Here is a 25,139-nt window from a genome sequence, read left to right on the forward strand (position 1 = left end):
ACCCCTGTCCAGGTACTTTCCCCTGCAACCGCAGGAGATGCAACACCTGTACCTATACCACCTCCCTCGACTCCTTTCAAGGGCCTCGACAGTCCTTTCAGGTGAGGTAGAGGTTCACTTGCACCTCCTCCAACCTCATCTGCTGTATCAGCTGTTCCAGGTGTGGACTCTTATATCAGCTAAACCAAGCAATCGTTTAGCTGAACACCTCCGCTCAACCCACCTAGGACTATGTGATCTCCTGGTTGCAAAACACTTTAACTATCCCTCCCATTTCCATACTGACCTTTCTGTCATGGGCCTCCTCCACTGTCAGTGAGGTCTAATGCAAATTGGAGGAACAGCACCTCATATTTCGCTTGGGAAGCTTACATCTCAGCAGTACAAATATTGATTTATTTAACTTCAAATAACCCTTGCTTTCTCTCGCTCTCTCTGTCCACCCGACCTTAGTTCTCTGACTAGTTTCATTGTCCTCCTAATTAATTTTATTATTTGTATACGTCATTGTCACCTTCCTCTCAACTACCAATGAACCATTCTACATTTTCCCTGATCATCATCTGCTTTGATCTGTCGGTTTCACACTTTCCCCCTCCATATCGCTCATGTCCCTCTCCCCTGGCACTCAGTCTGAAGAAGGGTCTCGACCTGAAACGTCACCCATTCCTTCTCTCCAGAGGTGCTGCCTGTCCCGCTGAGTTACTCCAGCCTTTTGTGACAACCTTTTTTTCAATGTTAGCAAGACAAAGGAGATAGTGATCAACTTCAGGAAGTACACATACCCCAGTTTGCATTGACGGCACCAAATTACTAAATAAACTTTATGTTGGACAGTGAATACCAAAGTTTCCCACTCTACAGGCCATTATACAAAAAATATTCAGGATTTCTGTATTTTAAATGGATATTCTCACCTTCTCTTCTTTCTAAACTCTGCAAAGCAGATCCTCACATCTTTAGGATTCATAATTTTTCAAACTGCGTAACTCCCTATCTATTCACTTAAAATAAACTCCCACATTCTTTAACGTCCTCAATTGCAAGGGATTCTTGGTTCCCCAGTACCTCCGAAAGAGTGTGCCTTTCTTTGTGAAGACAGGCACAAAATACTTTTTTAATTCTTAAATTCTCACATCGGCCCATAACAGATTCATCTTCTTATTGCTGGGTATAAGGATATGGACAATCTATGTGTCAAAACTTCAGATTGATGAGTAAAATTTGTCTTGTTATTTCTTTGAAAGTAGTGGGGCTGCTGCACAGCAGTTATTACATAGTCTTATATGTGGAAGATCTTGCTCCAGTAGCCGTGGATGGAGAACAGGTTCTGCTATGTGCATGTTAACACACTCACACTTAGGTATCCAATCGCAGGCAGATATATATGAAGACAATTGGGCTTGGGTAGTCTTGGCCACAATTGCTTCTTTGTATCCCCACACTCAGCCACTCATTCGATTCTATTGATCCTTTATGTTCCGATCTTGTTCAATGTTCATTGCGGTTATTAATTTATTATGGTTATTGATTTATTATGTTTTTGTTAATTATATATTATCTTTGTGTATTGTGTTTGCAGACTTGTTATGATATTGCAAGGAAGAATTTCACTGGTCTGATGTCGGTACATATAGCATGTCACCCTAACTCCCAGCACCGTTGTTATAAGCTAACCTTTTCTCCTTTATCCTCCCTTTCAATCCCCGCCCCCTCTTTTTTCCCCAATCTTCACTCCCTCTCCCACTGCATTTTTCTTTCTACACCAAACCACTGATCACCCCTGCCCCCTCTTCAAAAAACCCCCTACTTTGTGCCCCTTTCTACAAACCTTCTTGAGCTCCATGTCCATAACTCCCTGAAAGTGGCAACGCAAGTGGAGAGAGTGTTAAAAGCCCAAATGTATGCTTGCTTCCATAAGTCGGCGCATTGAGTATAAGAATCAAGAAGTCATGATGCGACTTTATAGGAGCTGGTTAAGTCGTATTTGGAGTATCGTGCGCAGTTCTGGTCACCCCATGACAGGAAGGATATGGAGGTTTTGGAAAGAGTGCAGAGGTGCTTTACCAGAATGATGCTGGATTAGGAGTATTAACTTCAGGGAGAGGTAGAACAGTCTAGGATAGTTAACTCTGGAAACCCAGAAGTTGCAAGAAGACCCAATAGAAGTATATAAAATTATGAGAGACACAGAGAGGTGACATGGGGGCACAGCTGTAGAATTTGTGCTTTACAGTACCAGAGGCATTGGTTCAATCCTGACTTCAGGTGCTGTCTGTGCAGAGTTGGTATGTTCTCCCCATGACCACATAGGTTTTCTCCCACACTTCAACGACAAACAGGTTTGTAGGTTAATTGGCTTCGGTAAAGATTGTAAATTGTCCCTAGTGATGTAAGATAGTGCTGGTGTACAGCATGATCGCTGGTCGGCGAAGACCCAGTGGGCCGCAGGACCTGCTTCCATGCTATATTTCTAAACAAAACTAAGATAGGCAGCCAGAATCTTTCTCCCCAAGATAAAAAAGCAAATACTAGAGGGCATTGCTTTAACGAGAGAGGGTCAAAGTTTAAAGGAGATGTGCAAGGCAAGTATTTTTACACAGAATGTGGTCTGGAACATGCTACTGGAGGTTAGCTTATAAGAAAAGATTATGAGTTATGGCGACACTGAACATTTGCGAGATCGAGTGACTGTTGATTTCAGGAGGGGAAATCTGAAGGATGTGGACCTGTCTTCAGGTGCCGCAAGTAAAAGTCTCATTGTTCCGATGCATATGATAAACAAACACTTGTTGTGGAACCTGGATAAAAAAATACATAAAAGTCTGCCCCTATTGGCAACAGTTCTACTGAATTCAAACATGGCAATAATCATGGGAGTCAGAATAGTACATCACAAGAAAAGGCCCTTCGGTCCACAATGTCTGTGCCGACATGATACCAAGGCCATCACTTGTCTATCTGCACATCATGCATATCCCTTCATTCCCTGTATGTGCATATGCCTATCCAAAGGCTGACCATGGGTGGTGCATCCTAGTTGGCTGCTTGCTCCACACCTCGGCTAGAGCAGCATCGCTTGTGGCTGAAGAGACCATTGCGGGGAGTGACAGTCTCTGTCGCAAAGGTCACATTTGTGTGTGGTCTCTGGTCTGTTGAGTTGCTGCGCTCCTTTCTGCGTGCCCGCTTGTCTGCCGCTGCATTCATCAGTTTCTTTTCCCCCGTTTTGAGACGTTGGTTCAGGGTACCTCTCCACCTCGTACGGTCAGCTGCAAGGCCCTCCCAGGACTCCACATCGATGTCGAGCGCCTTCAAATCTCTCTTGCAGCCATCCTTGTAACGTAGCTGGGGGCGGTCGATAATTCTCCTCCCAGATGTCAGCTCTCCATAGAGGATGTCTTTTGGAATACGGCCATCCTCCTTGCGGTGGACACGGCCCAGCCACCGCAGCCTGAGTAAAGAGTACATACTCGGAAGGCCAGCGCGAGACAGAATCTCGGCGTTGGACATTCTGTCTTGCCAGGATAACATAGAAACATAGAAAATAGGTGCAGGAGGAGGCCATTCGGCCCTTCGAGCCAGCACTGCCATTCATTGTGGTGATGGCTAACCATCCACAATCAGTAACCCGTGCCTGCCTTCTCCCCACAACCCTTGATTCCGTTAGCCCCAAGAGCTCTATCTAACTCTCTTTTAAATTCATAAAGTGAATTGGCCTCCATTGCCTTCTGTGGCAGAGAATTCCACAAATTCACAACTCTCTGGGTGAAAAAGTTTTTTCTCATCTTAGTTTTTAATGGCCTCCCCTTTATTCTTAGACTGTGGTCCCTGGTTTTGAACTCCCCCAACATTGGGAACTTTTTCCTACATCTAGCTTGTAAAGTCCTTTTATAATTTTATGTTTTTATAAGATCCCCTCTCATCCTAAATTCTAGTGCATGGATCTTCAAACGATGGCCCCCCACACATCCGGCCTGCCACAAGATTTTATCCGGCCCACAGCAAGCTCTTAGGCAGCGGGGACTGGAGGCAGAAGCTGCCGGCGAAGGTTCACCAGGGAGCGGACCAGAGCCGGGACAAGACGAGAGATCGCAGCGCCCCCAAACTCAAGGAAACTTCCCTCCTCGCTGCCGCCGCCAATCACCCCGGGGAGAGGTCACAGACCCTGTGACCCTCTGACGCAGCGAAGTGAGCAGCGCCCACTTGCGGGGGCTGCTCCCTCCCTCTCTCACCCTCACTCTCTCCCCTCTCACTCCCTCCAAGCGCCAGCGAAATCTGCGCCACTCCTCCACTCTCTTCCCCGGCCCCGTCTCCCTCTAACGCAATGAAATAAGAATATACCCAGGATACGGCAGATGCTTCTAAGATGGAAGGTGTTGAGTCTTCTCTCCAGTCTGGCATATGTAGTCCATGTCTCACTGTCGTACAGCAGCGTGCTGTTGACACAGGCGTTGTAGATTGCTATCTTTGTCTTCACTGTCAGCTTTGGATTAGTCCACACTCGAGTTGTGAGGCGAACGAGAGTTGTAGGTCCCTTCCCGATCCTCTTGTCAATCTCTGTGTCCAAGGAGAGGTTGTCGGTGATGGTGGAGCTGAACTGATGGACGGCATCGAGTTCGTAGTTGTTGATGGTGATGACAGGCGGTGCCTCTGTATCCTGTCCCAGGATGTTCGTCTTCTTCAGGCTGATGGTTAGCGCAAAGTCCTTGCAAGCCCGATAGAAGTGGTCCTTCAGTGACTGTAGTTCCTGCTGGGTGTGGGACACAACTGCTGCATCATCAGCGAACAACATGTCTCTGATGAGAGCTTCACATACATTTGTCTTGGCTCTAAGGCAGATGAGGTTGAAGAGTCTGCCGTCTGATTTAGTACGCAGGTAGAACCCCTCTGTTGCAGTGCCGAAGGCATGTTTCAGGAGCAGAGCGAAGAAAATCTCAAAGAGTGTGGGAGCGAGGACGCAGCTTTGTTTGACGCCACTGCGGATGTCAAAGGGCTCCGAGAAACTGCCATTGAACTGCACTGGCCCCTTCATGTTGATGTGGAAGGATTCTATCGTGCTCTGCAGTTTTGGTGGGCAGCCGATCTTTGGGAGAGCCTTGAATAGGCCATCTCTGCTGATGAAGTCGAACGCCTTGGTGAGGTCAATGAAAGCCATATACAGGGGCATCCGCTGTTCTCTGCACTTCTCCTGGAGCTGGCGAAGGGAGAAGACCATGTCTACTGTTGACCTTCCATCTCGGAAACCGCACTGTGACTCTGGGTAGACACGTTCTGCCAGCTTCTGTAGGCGGTCAAGATGACCCGAGCAAAGAACTTGCCGACGCTGTTGAGGAGGGAGATGCCTCTGTAGATGTTGCAGTCGATTCTCTTGCTTCTTGTAGAGGGTAATGATCGTGGCATTCAAAGACCACTCAAAGATAAAAAAGGGAATTTGTGTTTGGAGTATGGAAATGCAGACGAATTACGGAACAAATACGTGCGTCGGTTTTCACCAAGGTGAAGGACATGTATAAAAGTGGCATGACCCTTGACAGCATTGATGTACAGAGGAATCTTGAGCTCCATGTCCATAACTCACTGAAAGTCACAAGTGGATAGTTTTAAGCAGCCTATGGTATGCTTGCTTTCATAGATCAGGGCTTAGAGTATAAGAGTCAGGAAGTCATGATGCATCTTTATAGGAGTTTGGTTAGGTTGTATTTGGAGTATTGTGCACAGTTTTGGTTGCCCCATCAAAGAAAGGATGTGGAGGCTTTGAAATGGGTGCAAAGGTGGTTTACCGGAATGATGTCTGGCTTAAGGGGATATTAACTACTGGGAGAGGTTAAACAGACTTGTTTTATTTTCTCTGGAACGTCAGAGGTTGTGGGGAGATCGCCCCAGCCGCTGCACAGGTCGGGTAGACAGTCAGAGGTGCGTGAGATAACCACTTATGAGGTGTTTGCGCAGTAATCAACCAGAACCCAGAACCAGAATCGATTTCCCAAGGATGAAAAAAGTCAAATACCAAAAGGCAAAGCTTTCAGGTGAGAGGCTCAATGTTTAAAGGAGATGTACAGGGCAAGTATTTTTGCACAGAGGGTGGTGAGTGCCTGGAACGTGCTGCCGGAGGTGGTTGTTAAAGCAGATACATTAGTGGCATTTAAGACTTTTGGATAGGTATTATGGATATACAGGGAATGGAGGGATATGGGTGATGTGCAGGTAGATAAGAGATGGTTTTGTTGTCATGTTTGGCACGGGCATTGTGGGTCCAAGGGCCTGCTCTAAAGCCATTCTATGCATTTTATTTATCTAGGTGCCACAACAAGAGTGTTTATTTATCATATGCATCGGAACAATGAAACTCTTACGTGCTGCAGTTGAAGACAGGTCCATGCCCTCCAGCTTTTCCCTCCTGAAGTTTACAATCAGCCACTTGGCAAATGTTGAGAGCAAACTTCATCTCTAATTACAAACTTATTCCATTCAAAAGGTAAGTGTGAATAATAAAAAAGGACGTGCTTTGTGATGACCAAAGTATTAGCACTTGATGCTGACTTCCATGATATGTGCACACAAAGATTTTATAACCACTTCAGATGATTGTGGGTAGGTGCCAGTGTGAAGAAAGTGGCAGGGTCATCTGGCAGCTACATCATCAAGAAGGAAATCATACCGAATATGTCTCAAGATTCAAGCAAGGGAAGGAAAAATGTAGATGGTCCACTTATTTACAATTTTCTTTCCTTTAAATGAAAAGGGCAAGTTTTTGCATCTATCAGAGAAAAAAAACAGCAAGTAAACACTACAAGCAGAAACTACATATTTATTTTTTATCTAATCATCTTTTCAGAATATGGTTGTAGCTGGAAAGGCCTGCAGTTATTCTCCATCCCTAATTGCTCTGGAGATGATTGTGGTGGTGAGTCAGCTTCTTGAAGTATTGCAAGCTTTCAGATGAAGGTACTCCAACTATGCTCTTTGGTGACGCGTTAAGATTTATACCCAATATTAAGGGAACAGTAATATATTTCGAGGTTTTGATCATCAGGCCTATGGGCTAAGGAATGGCAGATGGGAGTTGAATTTAGATACAAGCAAAGAATTGCACTTTGTTAGGACAAATCAGGGCATGACTTGTGCAGGAAATGGCATGCTCCTGGAGAGTGTATTAGAACAAAGATACCTAGGCATGTAGGTGCATTGTGCCATGAAGGTAGCAAAAGGTGAGGCCAGTGACTAGAGGGCATAGGTTTAAGGTGATGTGATAAATATTTAAAAGGGACCCGAAGGACAACTTTTTCCATGCAGAGGTTAGACCATACATGGAATGAACTTCCAGGTGACCTTCCATTGCAGCTGCAAATATTTATATGCTATATCCAGCTGAGTCCCTTGTCAGAGGTGACCTCCAACATATTGATAAGGGATGTGGTGACTTTAATGCTCTTGAATATCAACGGTAGTGAGAACGCTGCTTGTCAAAGATGATCATTGCTTGACACCTTTGGGGTGCAAATGTACTTAACCATTTATTAGTCCATGCCTGGAAATCATCTAGGTCACCCTGCATACAGGCATGGACTGCTTCATCTGCTGAGGAACTGCGCATGGAACTAAATATTGCACAATCAGCAAACAAGTCCACTTCTGACCTCATGACAGGATTTGCCACGTATGAGGCAAATGATGATTGGGCCTCAGGCAGGTTCCTGCATGACCTAAAACAAGTTTTATAGTGACACCCTGGGCCGAGGATGATTGAACTCCCTTCCATTATGTAAGACATTGGAACGTTTACCACTTGATGCCATTGCAAATGATACCAGCGCTACCAACTTTAAGAACTCAAATTCAGTCCAATTTCCATGGTCAAACATTTTGCAAGTTCGATAAATATGTCTTTATTAAGAATGGCATTAAATACCAACGGCGAGATCCATCTCCAGCTGCTGGCAGTTGATCCAATTAGAATCGCCAAAGTTTTGCTGTTGAAACTAGGGAGACCAAATAATTAATTACTTCATTCAATCCAGAGGTAAAGCCCAGTCTTGCTGGGACTTCTCAGAATAACCGAGATTTGCCTCTCAATTTCTGTACAATCTGAGAATGCACCACCGAAAGGCATTTAAAAAAAAAATTACTTCACTCTAAGGCTCTTAGTACTTATTATTTATGTTTAAAATTTATGTTTAAAATTTTCAGTTTAATTTATACATTTCACTTTAACAAAAAACATTAAACGTCTCTAAATGTCAGAGTCATTTAATTATAGATCCTTCGCTGATTTCAGCAGGGTTCTCTTTGCAACAAATATTTTGTAAGTCAAAAATCGAGCTGCAAACCTTGTTTCCACACAGAAGAATTTCACCTTTAAAAGCCAATCAAGTCCCACACCAACAACTGGTAAATTTTGTCCAGGCATGTCAGATTCTCTTCACTACAGGTGATTATCACAAGTGAATACCCCAGGTAAATGTAATTGTGAGATGTACTCAGGCAACCATCTGACTGAGGCTGTTGTAGTTTCAGCATATCAAAGCTAGCAGATTGCATTGTTTAAAATAATTGTCAATTATTTGCAGTGCTCCTTTCATGTAATGGCAGACCAAAAAAGGGAAAATGTTACACAGATATTGTTTTGGATTCTAGAGGCTTTATTTTCCAGCATTTATCAAAAACAAATTAGACTGCTCATGCTTCATGCTAAGGACAACAGAAAGATGACCATTACAAGACCATAATTTACAGTAAAATATTTCTGCCAATATTTCAAGTAATATTTTGACAAGGTACAGATTCAGGGCTGCAGTTCAAAAATAGTCACCGATATTTAAATGCATTCATCTTGCATGCAGTCTATTAATCTGAGCAGCAGTAATAATTTGACTCTCAACATTCTGAAGTATCTGACGTTAGGTGTACCATCATTAGTTTTGCAAACTTGATATCATTACCCTCCCCTCCCGCTGGAAAATAACAGATCCCAAACTTTCAGCATAATGAGCCCTTCTATTTCACTTTCATTAAAAAAATCATTTTACCCAGCTTCACTGCTGAAAATATCTTCTAAGAATTGTGGATGGCTTTACCAATGTGCACCTTGTCGGCCTCTGTCAATTCATTCACAACTCAGCTGCTGTCATTCTAAACTGTACCAAGCCACTTTTGATCAAAATCACTTTATTTTCTCCTCTCATGGGTTGTGGCATTTCTGGGAAGGGCAGCATATAATGCCCACTTACAATTAACCAAGACATTTCCTTGAACCATGATGGTCCTTGTTTTGAATACATCCCCAAAGTACTTTAATTCAGGAGTGAAGATTGCCCCCACATTTAATTGCTCCACTATTTATGCACATTAAATTGTTAAGCACCAAGCAATAATTTATCTCCAACTGCCACCTGACCATTTTTTCCCTACAGATACTCCATAAGCCAACTCTTTTGTCACATGCCTGCATCACTCCTGGCGGAGCTCAGTGTCAAATTTGGTTTAACTCTCCTTAGAAGGAGAAAACTCAATCGATGCTACATAAATGCATGTTATACATTCCTCAATCTGGATAAAAGTCTCATTACATAAATTAACATTAATTTTTCAACAAAAAAAATCACAAAGTTCTCGATAAATCCATTTATTTTGAATCTCTGCAATTTGCATACTCTTTCAAATAACAGAATTTTGGAAAATATTGCAGTTTCAAGAAAAATGTAATTGAAACCATTGTTTAAATATTTCATAACTGCCATTTTGCCAAAAGTTTCCCCCATTCAATCTTACTGTACAGCTACTTAATGTTTCATTATGTTCTTGTATTAAAAAGGAGGATGGCGTCCTTTAGTGAGCACTAAGTAAAGTGTGATGGGTTTTATAAAACTAAAAATGACAGTCTATTTCCTGCCAGTCTGCTTTCAGCTCCCCATCACAAGGCACGGACACAACTCGACTGGTTCACCTTCAACCCCAATCGCCTCCAGATTCAAGGGGTTAATCTTAATTTCCATCAGGACTTGATAGAAAGACAGGAAGGCTCTTCCCTCTCTTCGATGGGGTAAAGCGTGTTGCTTCGAATCAGTGCTCAGTCTCAGGATACAGACATTTTGGCCTGTTGTAGAAAGATGTCTCCACCCATTGCAAACTTGTAGAATTCTCTCCCTCAAAAGGCTAGTGGCTAAATTGTTCAATACAGTGCCCTCCATAATGTTTGGGACAAAGACCCATCATTTATTTATTTGCCTATGTACTCCACAATTTGAGATTTGTAATAGAAAAAAAATCACATGCGGTTAAAGTGCACATTGTCAGATTTTAATAAAGGCCCTTTTTATACATTTTGGTTTCACCATGTAGAAACTACAGCAGTGTTTACACATAGTCCCCCTATTTCAGGGCACCATAATGTTTGGAACACAGCAATGTCATGTACATGAAAGTAGTCATGTTTAGTATTTTGTTGCAATTCCTTTGCGTCATGACTGCTTGAAGTCTGCGATTCATGGACATCACCAGTTGCTGGGTGTCTTCTCTGATGATGCTCTGCCAGGCCTGTATTGCAGCCATCTTTACCTTATGCTTGTTTTGGGGGCTAGTCCCCTTCAGTTTTCTCTTCAGCATAGAAAGGCATGCTCAGTTGGGTTCAAATCAGGTGATTGACTTGGCCACTCAAGAATTGACCATTTCTTTTAGCTTTGAAAAACTCCTTTGTTGCTTTAGCAGTATGTTTGGGATCATTGTCTTGCTGTAGAATGAACCAACGGCCAATGAGTTTTGAGGCATTTGTTTGAACGAGCAGATAGGATGTGTCGATACACTTTAGAATTCATTATGCTACTACCATCAGCAGTTGTATCATCAATGAAGATAAGTGAGCCAGACCCTTCAGCAGCCATACATGCCCTGGCCATAATACCCCCCACCACCATGTTTCACAGATGAAGTGGTATGCTTTGGATCTTGGGCAGTTCCTTCTCTCCTCCATACTTTGCTCTTGCCATCACTCTGATATAAGTAAATCTCAGTCTCATCTGTCCACAAGACCTCTTTTCCAGAACTGTGGTTACTTTTTTAAGTACTTCTTGGCAAACTGTAACCTGGCCATCCTATTTTTGCAGCTAACCAGTGGTTTGCATCTTGCAGTGCAGCCTCTGTATTTCTGTTCATGATGTCTTCTGCGGACAGTGGTCAATGACAAAATGACTCCTGAAGAGTGTTTCTGATCTGTCGGACAGGTGTTTGGGGATTTCTCTTTTTTTTTTCAAGATAATTCTTCATGTCATCAGCTGTGGAGGTCTTCCTTGGCCTGCAAGTCCCTTTGCGATTAGTAAGCTCACTAGTGCTCTCTTTCTTCTTAATGATGTTCCAAACAGTTGATTTTGGTAAGCCTAAGGTTTGGCTGATGTCTCTAACAGTTTTATTCTTGTTTCTCAGTCTCAGCTTTTTTAACTTTCGTTGGCACAACTTTGGTCCTCATGTTGATAAACAGCAATAAAAGTTTCCAAAGGTGAGGGAAAGACTGGAGGAAATACTAGGTGCTGAGAGCTTACTTATACCTGCATTAAGGAGACAATTAAACACACCTGAGCAATTACAAATTCCTGTGAAGCCATGTGTCCCAAACATTATGATGCCCAGAAATTGGGGGACTCTGCCTAAACACAGCTGTAATTTCTACACGGTGAAACCAAAATGTTTAAAAATGGCCTTTAATAAAATCTGACAATGTGCACTTTAACCACATGTGATTTTTTTCTATTACAAATCTCAAATTGTGGAATACGGAGGCAAATAAATAAATGATGGGTCTTTGTCCCAAACATTATGGAGGCCACTGTATATTTGAGAAGGATTCCAGACACAAAAGGTATCAAAGCCAATAGGAAAAGAGAAGAAATGTGGTTTGGAGAAAGAGGATCAGCCATGAACATATTGATTGGTGGAGCAGATTCAAAGACCAACTGCCTATTCCTGCTTTTATGTTTTTTGTTTCGGCACTCAGTGTTAAGCAAAAAAGTAGTCCATGTTATATATATATATATATATATATATATATATATATCAGAAAGAGGAAGAGATTATTTGGCTTCTCACCTTGCATTTTAATATTTGCAACCTCAGAAATCCAAGTTAGTTAATTTATTATTGTCACACGTACCAAGGTACAGTGAAAAGTTTTTAGTTTTCTGCTCTCCAATCAAAGACTATTAAGTCAAAGATTAAATGATTACAAATGCACAGATAAAGTACACAACATTTAGTGCAATATAAAGTCAGATTTAAAATAGTTCTACAGTCGCAAATGAGGTAGATGGGAGGTCAGGACTGCACTCTAGCTATTGAGAGGATGATTCAGTTGCTGATAACAGCTGGGAAGAAATTGTCCCTGAATCTGGAGGTTTGAATTTTCAACCTTCTGTATCTCCTGTCTGATGGGAGAGGAGAGTGACCAGGATGAGACTGGTCCTTGATTATGCCAGTGGCCTCACCGAGGCAGCGTGAAGTGCATATGGAGTCAATGGAACCCTCAAGGTTTGTTTGGATGAAGTCCCCAGATACAATGACCAGGGTTTCAGGCTATTTTGACTCAATGCTATTGGTAGCGGAGTACAGTTCATTCAGAGCAAGCTTCACTTCAATATGGGAAGGAATGTAGACTGATGTCAGGATAGTTGCGGTAAATTCACGTGGCAGGTAGTAGGGAAGGCATTTCAGTTAGATATTCCAGTACTGGGGAGCATGAGCGCGCCAAGTAGCCACGTCAAAGCACCACGAGTTATTACATATTCTATTCAATTCAATCTAAACAAAATTCAAGGCATAGCCTTTTATTAACTATTAACCCAAAGGAATTGGACCACCCAGTTAAGTGCTAATGTCCACTGGGTGGATGTAATTGGCCACATTTAAGCCCAGTAATTCATCCAGTACCATATTAATAACTTCAAACTTATTTTCATTCTATCTTAATTCTTCACTAGTCAACCATGCTCATCCTATCTTGTGGAGCCAAGCACATTTGTTTAACTTGTCATTTCATAATTTCTCATTACCACCTGTTTCCACCTACAAGCAACCCGTTTACCTCCAGATCTAATTTCCCATGCAACAAATGAATTTTACTCAATTTCATCTTTGATGTCATTCATATTCAGTATGAAATTATAGCATGATCACTCTTCCCCAGAAGATCCTTGACATGGCCATCATATTAATTCTGTGCCATTACATATGACTAGATCAAATGAGGCCCACTTCTCATTTGGTTCATTGAAATCAAGTTAGACCAAGATAACTTTCAAATGTATTCCATGCCAATTTAGCTTAACCCATCCACGAGGAATAAAGTGTCATGAGTGTTGCTTGTACAGGACTCTCTCATTTCCTAACTTTTGCTCTAATATTATGATTGTTATGTTAGTTGTATAGTTGGTTTTAGTGTCCATAGTTATTTCTTAGCTCCATCAGTGCCAATTTTAAATGGGCCGAAATCTCTCTTTCTTCATCAGGCCCACTACACATCCTTTTGACGTTTTGTTCACCTTTTCAAAAAAATCAAGTACACTTGAGAAAGTTTTCAACAGTCACTGTGATCAAATCACAATAATGTTGACTGGATCTTTGCGCTCAGCACTATTCGTATCATAAATATGAGATGTTAATTTGAATGCTGCAGGTATTCAACTACAGTCTTTAATTTTATATTGCCTTCCCCACCAATATATATTTTTTCAATTCCTAAACTATGTCCGTCTTAACCCATTCCATTTAGTTTTGTTAAAGGCTACTGTGCTTACAAACTTGATTTCACTTCAGATATAAATTTCCACTTATCTCAGCTTCCTGTTTCTTACATTAAAGCCCTTCCACAGATTATAGTTAAGTGATTCATCAGTACATTGGACCATAGCCAGAGTATCTTTCAAGAAAACAAGCACTTTCCCCGATGGCTGCTGGTGAGATTTCAAATCGGGCTTCCACATCACTTAATCTAAAATGTAGTTCTACTTTTTAACTTGTACCCCAATTCTTACAACTAAACGTTCTGTTGATTGGATCACAAAAATTGAATATTTCTTCCAATTTCTCCAAATTCTTCTGCAGCAAACATCTCTTAAATCCTGGCATTGGGCAAATAACAGAATCTTCAGACAGCTAGTCTAAGCATTATCCACTCCTTCACAGCACTATCAACATCCCCGTTCCTTCTTATTTTTTTCCTTTGGCCACCTGTACATTGATTCCTATCTACTTGCAATCTATACTGATACAAAACATCACATTCTTGCTGGAGAACACTATCACCCCCACCTCTAATCCTCTAATCCATGATCTGAATTCACATTCATGTGATGTGCCCACAAAGCAAATCCACTGCATTGCCTAACTCACGGTGTGCCTATTTCCTGGGTCAGCTTTTTTCAATTTATAAGATACATGGACACGGTCAGCATTTATTACCCAAAGTGCACACATGCATAGTTAGACTGAGGAAGGGTCTGAGGAAGGGTCTCGACCCAAAACGTCACCCATTCCTTCTCTCCCGAGATGCTGCCTGGCCTGCTGAGTTACTCCAGCATTTTGTGAATAAATAGTTAGACATAATAGTATATTGCACAGGAACAGGAACTGCGGCCCACAATATTTGCATCGAACATGATGCAATGTTAAACTGGTCTCATCTGCCTATACGTGATCCGTTTCCCCTTATTCCATGCACTTCCATGTGACTATCCAAAAGCTTCTTAAATACCTCTTTCAAATCTGCTGTCAACACCACCCCGGCAATGATTTCCAGGCCCGCACTACTCTTAAAACAAAACGTGCCCTGTACATCTATATCTATCTATCTATCTTTTTGTCTATATATCTAATATCTAAATCTAAATATTACTAAAACTCTGTTTGTTTGTGTGTTTTATAAATTGTATATTTTTTGGGGCTTGACACAGCCAAAACGGTACACGATAGCGTAACAATTTTAGGCTGACCTTACTCACCATTGTCCTGGGGGTGGAATAAAGGTTTTGTTTTTTAACTCACTTTTTAATCTTTCATAATCTCTTTTTAAAGTTTAAAAAATCACTTTTTTCTCCCTTTAGCCGTCACCCGCGTATGAAGTCACAATGGGAAGTCCGAGTCCGCACCTACGCAGTTGGGACCCGTTGATATGATCAAGACTTGCCAGTTCAGCTCCGGCGACAGCGCAGTAATAAAGTTTAAAAATTCATTTTTCCACTTACCTTGCCCATGTTCAGCATTGACGTCACAATAGCACCCGCCCGAGTGACGGCCAATGAGGGAGGAGAGGGGCTACAATGACCGCCGGGGATGAGACCTGCCAGAGTTATGGGAGTGGCGGCCAATGGGGGGTGGGGGGCTGACTTTAACAAATGCGCTTGCCCCCCTCCCCCCCAGAGGATCAGCGGAGAGACCGCCGCCCGTCCTGGCATGCCTCGCGCCTGACCTTCCTCCAGTGGTGCAGCATGGCGCCAGAGGGTCTAATAAGATGGCCGTCGCCCACCACCGATCAGCGCTGCCTCTCCGCTCTCCGTCGTTCCCCGCAGATCGCCTCCGGTCAGCGCTGCACGCACGGGGGGGCACAAGTAATTGGCTTTCGGCACCAACAGTTCCACGGATCAGACACATTCCCCGCCCGGGAGGGGAGTGGGATGGGGAGGAGGAGACGAGTGGGGGTGGGGCGGAAAGGGGGGGGGGACCAAGGGGAAAGGGGATGGAGTGGGTATGGAGGGAGAGAGAGGGGGGATGGAGTGGGGGAGGGTTAATGAAGTGAGTTGGGGAGGTGGAGATGGAGTGGGGGAGGGGAAGGTGCTACACAAATGCAGGAGAGCAGGAGGGGGATGGGGGGAATGGGGTGGGGGTAGTGAGCGTGGGAGTGGAGGGGAGAGGGGATGAAGTGGGTGAGTGGTGGGGAGGGAGGGGGGTTGGAGTGGGTGAGTGGGGGGGTGGAGGGGGATGGAGTGGGTGAGTGGGGATGGAGGAGGGGGGATGATTGAGGGGGGAGGTGGGGATGGAGTGGGGGAGGGGAAGGTGCTACACCGATGCAGGGGAGCTTTAGGCCCAAAGGATGGCTGTCGCATCCGCGCTTGCGCAGTTAGGGGAGGGTTGCCATTTTGTGTTCAGGTCCGGCACGTGAGCAGTTGGGGGAGGGTTGCCATGTTGTATTCCGCTCCGATGCATGCGCAGTTGGGGGAGGGGTGTCATTTTATGTTCAGCTCCGACCTCACGGTCGACGCCCGATAGGCCCGGGTCCCACGTGGGAAGAGCGCCGGCGCTCCTTGCTCCGATTGGTCACCGGCGTGTCCTGATTTGCCCCTGCTGTTCACCCCCACGTGGGGTCTATTGATTGGCTCCGAACTCCCGCTCGACGCCCGATTGGTCCAGATCCCACGTGGGGGGAGCGACAACGCTCCCCGCTCTGATTGGTCGCTGGCAAGTCCTAATTTGATACTGCTGCTCACCCCCACGTGGGGTCCATTGATTGGCTACGACCTCCTGCTCGACAACCGATTGGCCCGCATCCCCACGTCGGGTTGAATGATTGGCTCCGACCTCCCGCTCGACGCCCGATTGGTCTGGGTCCCACATGGGAGTGGGGGTGGAGTAGGAGGGATGGAGTGGGTGAGTGGGGGGGGGGGGGGGATAAGGGAGATTGAGTGGGTGAGTGGGGGGGGGGGGGGGTGGTGAGGCTGCTAGACCAATACAGGAGTGGCTTTGGGTCCGCAGCTCGCTCTGGCTGCAGCGTTGGCTCCATGGGGCCGAGGTGAGTGCCACCCTCTCCCGTTCCCTATCCCCCCTCTACGAAGAATGAGCCCAACAGGTCCACGGTCTAGTCTTCCATAAAAACTCGCCCCCCCCCCCCTGACCTTATACTTAAAAGACGACAAGACGGAGTACCATGAAATGTACTTGCAAAGGTGTCGTGCCAGGTGGACGACGACACAAAATAAGTACTGCCTTATGGTAGAACCATGAAAGTTGATAAATATGGCAAAAAAAAACATGATATGCTTGTCTTTATCAGTCAGGACATGGACTGGTGCACTAAGTCACATTGCTTAGTTTTGTGTGCAGTTCCTGGTGCCTCAATTACCGAAAAGATGTGCCAGCACTGAAGAGAGTGCAGAAGAGGTTTACCAAGATGCTGCCTGGTTTAGATGATATTAACTAATGACGAGAGGGTGGATAAACTTGGATTGTTTTCTCTGGAGTATCAGATGCAGACAGGAGTCCTGATCAACGTTTAAAACATTATGCGAGGTATAAATTGGGCTCAGTCAGAACCTTCAGTCAGAACAGCTTTATCCCTAGAGCTATAGCTGCTCTGAATCGGTCCTGCTGAGAGCTCGCCATGATCTGTCTCTGCCCCCAGGGTCATCTGGCATAACTGACCCCTCCATGAACCTTTTTTTTGCACTTTACCTTGTTCCCCCTTTTTCTTATCCTTTCGCCCCCCTCCCCCTTTTGTTGTTCATTTTCGCCGTGATTTATTTATATATTTGATTTGATAGCATCGATCTAGAAGCGACATTCAAAATCTCGTTGTACTTGTACAATGACAATAAAGGATATTGTATTGTATTGTATTTTTCCCAGGTTGGAAAAGAGGGCAAAGCAGCCAACTTTAATAAATGGTTGCAAGTTCAAAAAACAAAACAAATCTGATATTTTGATTAATAGGAAACATAGTTTCAAGGGCATAAACATACTCACAAATTTACAGTCTATTTACTTGGACTTGGAAACACCTAAAACCATTTGAATGGAAGACTTGGAAATAATGGAATTTATATGGGGCCAAATTCCAGCCCTCAACCCCCTTCCCCAAATCTCAGTTCTTACCATCATTTTCTCAAAGAGGTCCAAAATCTCCTTCTCGGAAAGATTCATGAAACATTCTTCAAACACAGGTTGTGCTAAAGGCAAGTCGCACATAACCGCTTGGGGGTCAGTTGGATGCTGTATGTGAGGTTTTTCTTTCTTTGCAGTTGACTTTCGAAAACTGGTCAATCTGTCACGCTGTTAAAATAAAATGTATTCAAACTTTAATTCTACACGTTGTTCTCTGTTCATGGTTCCTTAAAATACTCCATTATAAACACATATGAAATCATATGTATTTAAGCACTGATAGCACAAGCTTCATTCGTTGACAAAGCAGTAAAATTGTCACAGTATCCAGTTACATTTTTTGGAAAAATAATTCCTTTTTAAACTCAGACTTAAAATCAAAACAACTTTCCAAAATCATAAGTAACTGTACCTTGACTGCTAAGGACCTTCAGTGAATTTGTATTCGGTCACTGTCTTCAGTTGCTTTTGATATAATTGACGAGTTCCTTAACTAGGTCTACTTTTACAATAATTTGTTGGAAATCAAATTAGAACTCACCTGAAAGCTCAATTTCCTGCACTATCCAATTAAAAGATATGAATACAAACATAAAAAGGTAGGTTGCCTGACAGTTTTTTAAAAAGGTGATCATGGGGAACCTTAACGATAGGAAGAAAAGCACAATTCAAAATAGATTAAAACGTTTGATATATTCAACTGGTTAAAGTTCCAAGTGATTTTTATTGATAAATTCATCTGAGACATGCATTATGAAAAAGTAACTGTGCCATATGACAATAATAAAATGCTACAAAAGTGCCCTGTCAGTTTGCATGCATAGTTAGAACATAAAGTGCAAATTAATTAAGGGAACTTCAAAATATTAATGTACTTACAATGCAGTATACTATTTGATCCACCAAATCCATGCCTGCTCCTGGTAGAGCAACCCAATCAGATACATTTCCCTATCACCATGGCAACTTCATCACTCGCGTCTACCAATTTCTTCTTTGACTACTTGCCAAGGGTCAAATTACAGTAGACCAATTAATCTACCACCAAATCTTGGGTTGTGAGTAGAAAACACCACCAAGAGGAAACTCATGCAGTTGCAGCGAGAATGAGCAAGCTCCTCAGGCAATGAGATTAGAATTGAACATGGGTCTTTGGAAACTCAGGCAGTAGCACTAACTGCTGCTCCAGCAAGGTTACTTTTGAGTGGCTTAATCATGATCAGTTTCAAAGTGCCTAGTAGTTGAGTTTTTGCTCACCAATTCAGTTCAATATAAAACATATTTTCATTCATTAGAAAATCCATGGAACAATATGCTTCTAACATCACAATTCAAGAATCCAAGCTCAGAATATCTTAAAGCCTCACATTATATTTTAATTGATACAAAAAAATGACTAGATACACACAACCAATCTTTTTATCACAAATTTTCCAAATCTGCAAAGTGGTAAATCTGGAAAAAATTATATCTATTGACTAGTTTCAATATTCCAAGAACTTTTCTGTTTAATGCAATGTGCTTTAATAGCCAGTTCATTACCACTTCTGCAGTTGTCAGGTTTCGACTGCAACTATAGTTTATCATGTTAAGTTTGAAAGCCTTAGCAATTTTAGGCATAAAAATGGAAAATTAGCACCCAGTTGGCCAGTAACCACAATACTAAAGTTTCTGAAAGGGATAGATGGGCTTAGATGGGCCAGCTCAAATTAATCTAGAACAAATACGAACAAAGCAAACTTGTTCTACAATACCGCATAGACTGCAATCAATTATTGAAATTTCTTAAAGTATTTTTGGTTCTCCATCACGCAAACCAGACTCTCCTCCATCTTTTTAAAAGATGTTTTGGGAACCATTACTTGATTCTTCACCTTGTATATAAAGATGATCAAAACAGAATTTCAAGCATGAACTGTTCAAAAAATCCCCACTATTCCAGGTCCATAGACTGTTAATTACATTTGATTAGTATGCTGAGAACTGGTTTATAGCACTGAAGGTAATACTAAGGAAATGCATTACAACTTTTCTAATTAGCAACAAGCCATATCTAAAGCAGATAACTAATGCCTATTGAGAAGGAATGTTAAAACCTAGAATTTTTTGCATGCATGATTTAGCGATTTAGGCACATACAAGGTAGATTCCAGAACAGGCTTACCACATCATCCGCCAAAGTTTTTATGTTAAGATTCTGTAGAAGGCAGAGAAGAAAAAAGAAAACACATCACCCACAGCTGTAAAATATAACCAACCAGTGCATGAAGCTTCTAAAACAGTGGAGTAGTATTATTGAAAAAAAAGGCAAGTTGTTGAGAGTCCAGACCTAGAAAATACAAAACCAAAATAATTTTAAATCAACTGTGACATTTTGCATTTCAGAACTTTCTTGTACTAGGAACTCCAAACTTGGATTGAAACCCGGGCAAAATTTTGTAAAGCAACCTGAAGCATTGTGTGTTCAAAAGTAAATGTCAGTGATATTGCACAGAGCAATATTGAAACATTTTAATATCAGAAAACTACCAGTCTGTAATTATAATCCACTCTAAAGGAAAACTGTGACACAGAACTACACAAACATTTCAAGCTGAATATATTAGTGAAATAGTTAGATCAGATCATTCTCATATCTACAACAAGCAGAAGATATAACTATTAAGATACATTAATAATAGTCAAATGGCATGGACAAGGTTCACAAATTCAAATTACAATAGACTAGCTTTGCAACCCAAATTCTAAACTGATCTGGATTTACTTTATGTATTAGTGATGGTGACAACAAAATGTCAGGATCATTAAAACCCATCTGATTCACTGGCCCTTCAGGAAGGATATTTGGCATCCTTCCCTTGTATGGACGATATTAACTCCAGACCAACAGTGTATGACACACTCTTAACTGCCCTTGGAAATGGGCCAGTTGAACAGTATCTATTGCATGAAAGCAGGAAAAAAAGGACATCAGAAACCTCTAATCATCTGGGCAACAAATTCAAATACAGCAAAATTGCTCCCATGCTCAATGGGGGCTGACTGCCATTTACAACAACCTGTCACTGCCATACCCACAGACTGATAACTTATTATAAGCCTGCCCTGATGCATCACACCTACAAAATACATGCCATTCTACAAGCAGGCCAAACCCATCTAAGAATGATATACAACAACAAACAGGCAAGACAAACACAGCCTTGGAATTCCCAAAACTGACACCAATAAGGTCCCATAGCATCAAGTTGGACATTGACAAATAAATCACCTCTCCATTACATCTACCTTTCCCCTCAGCCAATGAATTAGTGCTTTTCCGTGTTTATCAACATAGAAAGAAATGTCTCAAATGGACAGAAAATACTCAGGATTGCAAGTTGGGGGAGCTTCAGAGTCATACAGCACAAAAACAGGCCCTTCGGCCCAACTCTATCATGCCAACCAGGATTCCCCATCTAAACCAATCTTATTTGCCCAAATTTGGCCCATAGCCCTCAAAACCTTTCCAATCCATGTACCAATCCATGTGTCTTTTACACCAATCAGCCAAAACATTATGACCACCTGCCGAATATGTTGTTGATCCTCCTGTGCCACCAAAACAGCGCCAACCCGCTAAGGCACAGACTCTACAAGACCCCTGAAGGTGTCCTGTGGTATCTGGCACCAAAACATTAGCAGCAGATCCTTCATGTCCTGTAAGTTGCGAGGTGGAGCCGCTGTGGATCAGACTTGTCGATCCAGCACATCCCACAGATGCTCAATCGGATCGAGATCTGGAGAATTTGTAGGCCAGGGCAACACCGTGAACACTTCATCAAGTTCCTCAAACCATTCCCAAACAATTTGTGCAGTGTGGCAGGGCGCATTATCCTGCGGAAAGAGGTCACTGCCATCAGGGAATGCCATTGCCATGAAGAGGTGTACCTGGTCTGCAACGATGTTTAGGTAGGTGACACGTATCAAATTGACATCCACATGAACGGCCGGACCCAGGGTTTCCCAGCAGAACATTGCCTAGAGCATCACACTCCCTCCCCCCTTGTCGGCTTCCCACAGTCGGTTCGGACCAGACGGGATAGACTTCGTTGCTCTCGCGCATCGATGGGCCTTGGGCGCCCAACACCCTGTCGCCGGTTTGTGGTTTGTCCCTCCTCGGACCATTGTCGGTACTTGCCCGACAAGCCTTGCCATTTCAGAGATGCTCTGACCCAGTCACCTGGCCATAACAATTTGGCCCTTGTCAAAGTCGCTCAGGTCTTTACTCCTGCCCATTTCTCTTGCATCCAACACATCAACTTCAAGAACTGACTGTTTACCTGCTGCATAATATATCCCACCTCTTGACAGGTGCCATTGCAACAAGATAACCAATGTTATTCACTTCACCTGTCAGTGGTCATAATGTTTTGGCTGATCGGTGTAAATGCCACATAGTACCTGCCTTAACAACCTCCTCTGGCAGCTCATTTCATACACCTTCTGAGAGTAAGAGTTTCCCCTCAGATTCCCATTAAATCTTCCCCCCTCACCTTAAACCTATGTCATCTGGTTCTTGATTCCCCTATTCTGGGTAAAAGGCTCCTTCAATTCTCTATATCTATTCCTCTCATGATTTTATACACCTCTACAAGATCACCCTTCAGCCTCCTGCACTCTGAACAATAAAGTCCCAGCCTGCTTAACCTCTCCCGGTAGCTCAGGCCAGAGTCAAAGCCACTTTTAGGGAAGTATGTACGCGTAACTCCAAGATCCCTTTGCTCCACAACACTTCCCAGGGCTCACCAATTCAAGACCCTGCCCTTATGGCTTCCTAAAACACACCTCACACTTACTTGCATTAAACTATTTGTCAATCCCAACTCCATTTGCACAGCTGGTCAAGATCCTGCTGTAATTTTTGATAACCATCTTCACTATCTACAATACCACCCACTTTAGTGTCATCTGCCAACTTAATCATCATGCCTTGCATATTCTCATCCAAATCATCAACAAAGCACAGACAGCAATGAACTCGGCACCAATCACTGAAGCACACCACTAGTCATACGGCTCCAGTCTGAAAAACAATCTACCGCCACCACCCTTTGCATCCTTCCATGCAGTCAATTCTATACCCAGTCAGCTCGCTCTTCCTGGATCCCATACAATATCTATGAACCAGCAGTGGCTGCCTCGCCAACAGTCTGTCTGCCCTTTCTTCTTTTTGTTATATTTAGTACGTGTGAAAAGTATGTTTTAGTGTTCCCTGGTTTGTTTTATGTGGGGATTGGGGGAAACTTGTTTTCAATCTCTTACCTCGACGGAGATGCGATTTTTTTTCTGTTTCGTCTCTCCGTCCCCTCTGCGGCCTAACATCGTGGAGTTAGCGGCCTTTGCTGGAGACCAACCTGGTGCTCCAAGCCACGGGAGGCTGCGGCACTTTAACATCGCGGAGTTTGTGATCCCTTTGCCGGGGATTGAAGTTCCAACCGCGGAGGCCTCTGGACTTTAACATCGTGAAGCCCGCGGTCTCTGGTAAGAAGAGGCCGACACGGGAGTTTCGATCACCCCGGTGGGGGCTTCGATCGACGGCTGCGGGGCCTTTGTTCGCACCGACTGCGGATGGTTTGACTGCCCTGACCGTGGGAGAATAAGAGGAAGAAGCTGGAAGATTGAACTTTATTGCCTTCCATCACAATGAGGAATGTGGAATCCACTGTGATGGATGTTTATATTAACTTTTATATGGTTGTGTGTCTTGTTGCTTTCCACTTAGTATAGTTGTATGGTAACTGTACCTTAATTGGTACATGTGACAATAAACTGACCTTGAATCTAACCTTCCAGAGTAGCCTGCCATGCTAGATTTTTTCTCTAGCTGGCCAGTATGCTCTCATATCTTATCTGGCCCAGGAAATGTATCTACCCTCATACGCTTTAGGATGCCTAGCACCTCTCGAAGGTAATAGATTGTCCTCAAGACTTCTCCATTAACTGTTCCAAGTTCTCATGTCGCCGAAAGTCTTGTGGTCACATCAGGAAAATGTATACTGTTCTTCAAGCAGGCCTTGGTAACCTTGGTGCAGAGAAGCAAAGGGGCTGTTGCAAGAGGCAGCATTGAAGGTTTCTCTGATAAAGTTGGCTACCCAGCCTTGCCTTGCAGAGATACTTGACTAAAGAAAATGTGGCTAAAAGAATGTGAACTGCAAAAGGTAGGCCCAGGCAGCTAACTTGTTTGCAGAGATACTTGACTAAAGGAAGTGTGGCTAGTTGCAAGAACGTGATAATTGCCTTAACTGTGTACGTGGCTAGTGGCAGAACACTGGAATGTGTACTGCAAAAGTTAAGCCCAGACAGCTAACTTAGAGAAAAACAATTCCATATATGGTAAAGACATCTGTTTGTGGACTCTGCATTGTCACCTTCATTGATAAAAACAAACTGTATTCTGCTGATTCTTTGAGTGGGTGCTCGGGACTGCCAAGTCTAGTGATATACTTGCTGCGGTTCTGCCACTCCCACCTTGGTGAAAGTAGTAAAGCATTTTGTGCTTTTAAATCGATTATTTGCGTGGTTGTCTGTTTGTTACAAGTCCAGAACTTTAACATCTCTTTTAACATCTGCCCTGCAGTTGCAGGAGAACAATAAAGATGAGGCAAACGCTGCATGAGCAAAACGACAAAAGCAGCCAGCAGCAGCTGCACAGGGCATTGCACAGGGCCAGGCCAACGTCGACATCATCAATATCCCAGTACCGCCAGGACACCAGGCCATCAGGTTACAAAAGTGAGAAATTCTACCTTTAATAATTTGGACCTATTCATGATCACAAGCCAATCAGTATCAATGATGCCGAAGTTGAAATGGTCGAGCGCTTCAAGTTCCTTGGTGTAAAGATTACTGATGATCCGTCATGGACCAACTACGCTCAAACAACAACCAAGGCGCACTAATACCTCTTCTTCCACAGGAAACGGAGGAAATTCGGCAGGTCTCCAAATCCTCATGCAAACTTCTACAGATGCAGCTTAGAAAACATACTGACAGATTGCATCACAGCTTGATTGGGGAACAGCTCTGCCCAAGACTACAAGAAATTGCAGATTTGTGCATGTTGTCCAGATTTCCCACCATTGACTCCATATACACTTCATGCTGCCTTGGAAAAGCAGCCAATAAAATCAAATACTTCTCCCACCCGTCATTCTTTCTTCCAACGCCCATTGGGCAGAAGATATGGAAGCTGAAAACTAGACCCAGGTAGAACTTCATCCCATTACCAGGCTTGTAAACAATCC

The 25,139-nt window shown here is 43.2% G+C and overlaps 1 protein-coding gene across 8 annotated transcripts in view; it reads right to left on the minus strand.

Moving 5' to 3' along the window:
• diaph2 (diaphanous-related formin 2) overlaps window positions 1-25,139 on the minus strand; it is a 448,875-nt gene that overhangs the window by 390,582 nt on the left and 33,154 nt on the right. For 5 of the 8 annotated variants that reach the window (XM_078412283.1, XM_078412287.1, XM_078412285.1 and 2 more), the window contains exons 2-3: window positions 20,018-20,050; window positions 17,845-18,021 (exon numbers count right to left, since the gene is read on the minus strand). The exons of 2 other annotated variants lie outside the window; for them this stretch is intronic. In XM_078412283.1, the coding sequence (XP_078268409.1) occupies window positions 17,845-18,021; window positions 20,018-20,050 (210 nt within the window). The remainder of the gene's footprint in view (window positions 1-17,844; window positions 18,022-20,017; window positions 20,051-25,139) is intronic. One more of the 8 variants, XM_078412284.1, reaches the window with a different exon arrangement.

Source organism: Rhinoraja longicauda, chromosome 15 (assembly GCF_053455715.1).
Source record: "Rhinoraja longicauda isolate Sanriku21f chromosome 15, sRhiLon1.1, whole genome shotgun sequence".
NCBI lineage: Eukaryota > Metazoa > Chordata > Chondrichthyes > Rajiformes > Arhynchobatidae > Rhinoraja > Rhinoraja longicauda.